The sequence below is a fragment of the Solanum dulcamara genome, chromosome 10, assembly GCF_947179165.1.
Source record: "Solanum dulcamara chromosome 10, daSolDulc1.2, whole genome shotgun sequence".
NCBI lineage: Eukaryota > Viridiplantae > Streptophyta > Magnoliopsida > Solanales > Solanaceae > Solanum > Solanum dulcamara.
The window spans coordinates 3,263,872-3,271,117 of record NC_077246.1 but is presented as its reverse complement, the minus strand read 5'-3'; the positions used below and the strand labels follow the sequence as shown (position 1 = coordinate 3,271,117).

General features: G+C 31.8%; 1 protein-coding gene across 1 annotated transcript; it reads right to left on the bottom strand.

The window, feature by feature from the left end:
- Window positions 1-5,564: 5,564 nt before the first annotated feature.
- Window positions 5,565-6,994, bottom strand: LOC129871515 (terpene synthase 17-like). The gene is made up of 4 exons (XM_055946446.1): window positions 6,907-6,994; window positions 6,626-6,764; window positions 6,167-6,415; window positions 5,565-5,769 (listed from the first exon to the last, which is right to left on the bottom strand). The coding sequence occupies exons 2-4, from the start codon at window positions 6,725-6,727 to the stop codon at window positions 5,713-5,715; spliced, it is 408 nt and encodes a 135-aa protein (XP_055802421.1). The 5' UTR covers window positions 6,728-6,764; window positions 6,907-6,994; the 3' UTR covers window positions 5,565-5,712.
- Window positions 6,995-7,246: the final 252 nt, after the last annotated feature.

Genomic DNA, 7,246 nt, shown 5'->3' with positions numbered 1-7,246 from the left:
CTTACCAATAAGCTGAGTGTGAACAGATCCTCAATGATGCGCCTGTTGATAATCTCTTAAACATGTCTCTGCATCATGAAACAGTGCAGGTCAAAATAGATGGCAGAATGAAACATGCATAAGGTAGAATAACATCAGCTCAAGTAACTCAATCATGTGTAAGGAACCCAATCAGGATATCATAAGTCTAAAGCAAGAGTAAAGTTTAGATAGAGACCAATCATATACAATCCAATCCAATCGTTAGAGTACTATCAAGACCAATCTGGATCAACTCTAAAAATACTCATGTAGACTCAGATGACTCAACCCGATAGATATGCAAATTAAAATTTAGCAATGCCTTTCAAATTGACTCAATCATCTTTAATCTCAATCAAACCAATCACATCATGCACAATCCATTCGATTTTGGAGTTTTTCTAACTGACAATCATCACCTATGAGCCAGTGATGCACAACGAAGCGGTGTCGTTTCCACACCCATCCAATACTTTGTAGGGTAAGGGATGAATCACTATTATTGGATCCATAATCTATCAAAGTCCATTATTTTGGGACTTAAAAGGTTTAACCCTCCATCCTACGCTGGCTACATAGTTCATTGAATTCGAGTAGGGACTATATTTTTACCCAATTCGATACTCAATACTCCTTCTAAGACTCAATATGCTCATATCTACCAAGTAAGATATTCAAATCATCTCATCTGATCTCATTGGACTCTTTTTCAACTCATTTATTCTATCAAATCAATCCTTTCAACCAATCAATTTTCCAATCGTTCTCAAGTCATTTAGTTATGAGGGGGTTTAGACAATCATTTATGACAACATCCAAGACTATCAATTCGACAACACTGTCAATACTATCATCATACTCATATTTCAATCGCAATCATGCATTCACAGTTCAAAGCTCTAGACTAAATCCTTAATAATGATTCTCTTTCAAATCAATTCAATCAAATGCACTCATTTAAATTAAATAATCAACTCTTTTAAATTTCTTTAAAAATATGCAATCTCGACTCAAAATAATGCATAAAAAATCAGGATCACAACATAGTTATAATCTTAAAAACTCTTTTCATTCAACGCGGGCTCGGCTCATGCTCAAATCATCAAGTTCTTTCATAAAAATATTTTTTCAAAATCAATCACAACTTATTAAAACTCTGTCTCAAAACCATCATTTATGCTCAAAATATTCATGTTCAGAATAATGAAAACTTTCAGAGACTCCTCATACTCAACTCATGTGAAAACTCAAACTCTTGTAAAATCAAGGCTTAAAATCAAATATAATCCTCAATTAGGATGCATGTGAATGAAGAAATGAACATGCATCCACATCAAATACTCAACCCATGAACAACATCAATACATATTTAAATAAGTACAAGAAATCCAAAAAGACAATAGATAACTCAAGAAGTCAATTCAAAGAACTCGAAAATTTCATCTCAACTCAGCTGGAATCAATAAATATGAAGGGGCAAGTGGACGAACTCAGTCCAACATTGTGTTAGCCTTACATACCTTAAAATCTCCACAAATCTTGATGAAAAATCTTAGCTTGAAGAGGAACAATCAAGATACCCTTTCTTGAAATTCTTGGATTTGTTTTCTTGGAAACCCTATGGTTAGGATTTAAGATTTCTCTTAGTGATTCATGTATGCATGAAAAAATTTGGGTTGGAAATCTTGAAATCTATGAAGAAGAACTTACCTTGATGAAGAACCTTGAAAACAAACCCTAACTTGATGCTTTCTTGAAAATTCTTGAGTGTTAATGTTTCTAGTGGATGAGAAGGTTTTTAATGAGGAAAAACTGATTCCTACACGTTTAAGGACATTAAAATAACTCCCCAAAGGGTTTAGGACTAAAATACCCCCTTAGAAACTAAATATTAGCCAAAATCACCGTTTTGTCGTCATCTGGGTGGCAGAACGTCGGTTGGGTGATGAGCCATCACCCAGACCGTCATAACTGGCCCAAAAATTGACAATTCTGCCTAAGTGTGATGGCCAAGGCTAACGGGCCACCACATGTCTGATGATCATCACTTTTTCCGTCTGCCACTGACAGCTTTTAGCATCTCTAGTAAAATGATCATAAATTTTTACTCTATACTCGGATTGATGCAAACTTAGTGGAATTGGAAATAAAACTCAAAGACCTTTAATTTTACAAGTCATAAGCCACCTAAATCATTATATTCTAGGAGATATTATCATTTGAAGTTTATATAAGTAAAATCTTATATCGAAACTCAATCGGCAAGGAAGCTTTCAACTCAACTTTGGGCTTGAGGATTATTGTGACCCTAATTCACTTCAAACACTCTTCAAGCACTAAAGAATCATTCATAACAATTTCTTTACAATTAAACTTAATTGGATTTGGGCCTATACGCAGAGTGGTTAGGGTCTTAGCGAAAAAAATTGGGGTGTTACATTCCTACTAGCATGTATTGTGGCCCAATTTATATCCTCCTCCTACCCTATACTTGATCTTGGGATGGATAACCAATTCAGCAACCTCTGCCAGATCTCATTAGATGATCACACTTAAAAAATAGGTGTTAATGTATTTCAAGCTCAGATTTACATAATAAGCACACTGAATCTGAAAGCATTCCCCACTTCTCTAGCCTATCTTTGGTATATAATCTCCTTTGTATAGATAAGTATATTATAAACTTCCACTTAGGATTGCCCTGGTTGTTGCATATCAAACGTCTTCATGACACTTTAATTTATTCTCCTCCTAGCTTCTTCTATATATCTTTTATTTTGAAAGTTTCTGCTTTCATAATCTCTGTCAATTATAGTTTAGCTTCAGATATCCCGTGCCCTGCTTGTATAACTTTTCTCCCAATCCTGAAAGTTTGTTTAGATAACACTTCTCATGGAGATTTTCCCTTCAAGTAGTAAATATGGACCCAAATAATTCATAGCTTGTCTTTTTTCTAAGCTAGGTTCCATAGGTGCTTAAGTATAGCTGCTTTGTTCCACACATATACATCTATGATATTACGACGTCTTACCACCTTTGGTGTGCATAATGTCTCCCAATCTATGAGTGTTTTTCCTTTACTCTGGGATCATCAGTCCACACAAACCTTTTACATATTGTTTTAACCTATTATAATACTTTTTTTGGAAGGATAAAAATCTGAGCCCAAAAAGCTTGTATAGAACTTAAGATACTTAGCACCAATTGGAGTCTGCCTGCATATGAGAAATTTTTTACAGTCCAAGTATTAATCCTTCTCAGCATCTTATCTAGCAATGGTTGACACTGACTCATGGATAGTTTCTTAGAGCTAAGGGAAACTCCAAGATATCTAAATGGTAGATATCTTTTTGTGAATTATGTGTGCTGCAGTATCAGTTGTTGAATTGTTTCTCGTACTCTAAAATAAAAACAGCTCTTGGCTTGGGTTGATATGAGACCTGACACTTGTGAGAATTTGTGGAAGCACTCGTATAGCAAATTAGTTGATGGTATATCACCTCTACAGAACAAGAGTAAATCATCTGCAAAACTTAGTTGAATGATCTTCTGCTTTTTGCATCTTGGGTGGAACTTGAAATCGCTTTTGCCTCCCAAATAATAAATAGCCTGATAAGATAGTCCATAGCTAGGAAAAAAGGTTATGTAGATAAAGGATCTCCTTGTCTCACCCTTCTTCTTGCCTAAAATGGTTGGTTAGGAACTCCATTTATCAAGATAGAGTATGATACTGTCCTAACACTTCATAATACATATTACAAACCGTGCAAGCATCTGTATTCCAATCAGTACCTCCTCAAGAAAATGCCACTCCACTGAGTCATAAGCCTTTTGCATATCAATTAAAAATATGCATTTAGTTGATATCCCTTTTCTCCCATATCCTTTGATTATTTCATGACTGAGGAGCACATTATTAGTCAATACTCTCCCAGAAACAAAAACAGTTTGACTAAGATTCACTATGGAATCCATAATATTTTGGAGCCTATGTGTGAGCATTTTAGAAATTATCTTGTATATAGTAGTGCAGCAGGATATTGGTTTATGCATTTTAGAAATTATCTTGTATATAGTAGTGCAGCAGGATATTGGTCTATACTCTCTTATTGAATTGGGGTGTTGGACCTTTGAAATAAGTGTAACAGATGTTTTGTTGATAGGAAGATACATCTCATTTGATTGAAAAAACTATAATACAACAACAGTTATCTCATCACCTATGATTGGCCAAGCTTGCTTGAAAAAATATGCATTGAATCCATCTCCCCTTGATGCTTTGTTGTCATCAATTTCCTTAAGAGCCTTCAACACATCCTCTTTTGTGAAAGATTGTACTAGTGACAATTATTGTGCCCTTGTGAGCAATGGTACCTCCCTGAATACTGTTGGTTGAGTGGTTGGCATAGGGAAAGTTGTTTGTCCTAGGAACATATTTTTACCTTTACGAGCATGATTCTGAATGTAATTAGTTTATGTATTAGATAAATGGACAATCCACTAATTCCATAAATTTTTAACAATTAATGACTATTAACAATAATTTAAATAGAATGAACCTAGACATAAGTAGGAATATTTTTTTTTGAGGTATTTGAATAAAATTTTTCCAACACACCTGGCCATCATCAATAGTAACCATTGAACTGATTTATGTTAAAACAAAAATCAAAAAATTAAATATGACAAGATATGAGAGAATATTATTATTACAAAATAGGACCCCAAAAATTGGTGCACATTTGAATTTATCAAATAAATCTTCATATGCATCAATCTTGGGACCAACCTTAGAAACATTATTCATCGATATATCCCATCAAATTAAGGCTCAAAAAGATGTCATCTTATGGTGAAAAAAATCCTCATTTTCCCAATAATCATAATGATATATCGTAGCTTACTTAAGTGATGTTACTCCCATTTTGGGGTATATCGTCGTAGACCTTATTTCTATTATTACTTAATAATAATAATAATACTTTAGTTTATATAATTTTTTTATCTTAAAAAGTTTATGTTATTTTCTTTTAAAAATTTTGTACTTAATATATAGAGTACACACAATAATTTGATTTTTTAATATATATTTATTATATATTTATATGATATACACGTGTAAAACACATACATTTAACTAGCTAGTTAATATATATGAAATTGAAGTCGCAAACTTGCAACACATGGTTAATTAAATAAAGCTAAATAGCCTATACCGTACCCCTTTTATTTGTCAAATGATTGATGGATGTTTCCTCCCAAAAAAAAAAAAGTTAAGTAAGATATTTAGTAGTAATATTTTTTTTTTAGTATTATTGCAAAATGTTTAGCAGCAATTGATTCTCCATTCAAAGTCGCTAGACATTTATATAAAGTGTTGGTTATAAATATCTATATTATATTGGTTGTACTGATACACCCAAAATTTGAGTGACTTTCTGAGATGATTATCGTTAGTTGAAGTGACTTTTATGTTATAAAAATAAAATTAACTTTTTGAGATAAAAAAAACTGTGAATTTAATGGCCGTGTGAGAAATTGACTCGAGAAAAGCCCAAACTTCCATTTTTCCCCATAACAATAGATGTTCATGATGTTGGTAATACATACAATTTTTTTTTAACCTCTATTCTCTCCCTAGACAGAGTTACAAAATATGCCATCTTAGCAGCAATTGAGATAATGAGAGCTTTAGCAGTTAGAATTGAGATAGGCTCTTCCCCATGGTGACATCTTCCCAAAAGCGTACTGCACATTAATTAATTTCATCAATATATCAAATATTACAAGTCAAAGAACATTTGGTATGACGAAAATATTTTCTGAAAAATGTTTTTTCAGAAAATATCACATAATTTGACTAGCTTTAGGTTAACCAAAATAAAATTATAAAAGATAAGTAGATATGAAAAATAATTTTGAAAATGTGTTTTAATTCTATGTAAACGCCCTTGATAGATTCAAATATATTACAACGGTTGCAGGTTATAAGCTTTAAAAAATATATTGTATATGATATGAAATGCATTTGTTTTATCAAATATAACAGAAAGTCATCAAATGTTAAGATGGATTCATTTTTTCTTAAATTCCAAATCTAAGTCAAACAATATCACATCAATTGTGATGGAGAAAGTATATATACCTCATGTGATTTTAGATCATTGAGTAATCTTGTAATTATACAAGAAGCAACAAGTATTGGAGGTCCAGTTGCTACCCAATCAAATGCATCTTTAGTTGCTATCTTTTCCATTCCTAACCAAGAAGTAGTTGTTAGCAATATATAAGCACTTGTTGAAATTGCATTCTTCATATATTGCTCCATTCTTGGTACTTTCTTCCCATGATACCATTTTGCCTCTTGAAAGTAAGCCCTCACCACCTTTTTCATCTGAAAAAGTTAAAATAAAATAACATTTAGTGAAACTTACTATATATATTAAAATTCTCCAAAAATATTTAAATGAGATAAGCTTAAATAGATATAGATAATGAATATTCATTTAGCCTATTTCAACTTGTATGAAATTAGCTAAAGTAGATAGGTAAGTTAGTAAGAAACACATAAGTATATGTTATTTACTACTTTATTTATAAATACCTCATTTATGGAATAGTTGACTAGAAATGACTTGTTTTCATTTGCCAACTCTTTCTTAATTTCTTCATAAACATCTAAATTACCACGGTAAATAATCTTCATATATGGTGGTAACTGTTATGAAGCATCAACATTCCACCTACATATATAAAAAAAATTATTATAAAAATATTGTAAGTTATCAATATATATATATATATATATATATATATATATATATATATATATATATATATATATATATATATATATAAATAGATAATAATAAAAATAAATACTACCTTTCAATTGCCTCAGTGAATAGAGTAAGTTCATCTAGTGTCCCATAAATATCATATGTGTCATAAACAATAGTAAGGAGAAATGAAATTTTTGCTATTATTATCCCCGTAACGTTTGTTTGAGGCTCAAAATAGACCCCTAAACTCCAAAAGTATGCCTCTGCCAGTCTCTCTCTTACATAAGGTAATGTCTTCACTATTTTCAATTTTTTCCACCACCTACAACAATAATAACATACTCAGTGTACCTAGTCCCACATAGTGAAATTTGAAGAGGGTAAAGTTTACGCAAATTTTATTTCTACCTCAAATGTGAGGCGGAGAGGTTTTCGATAAAACT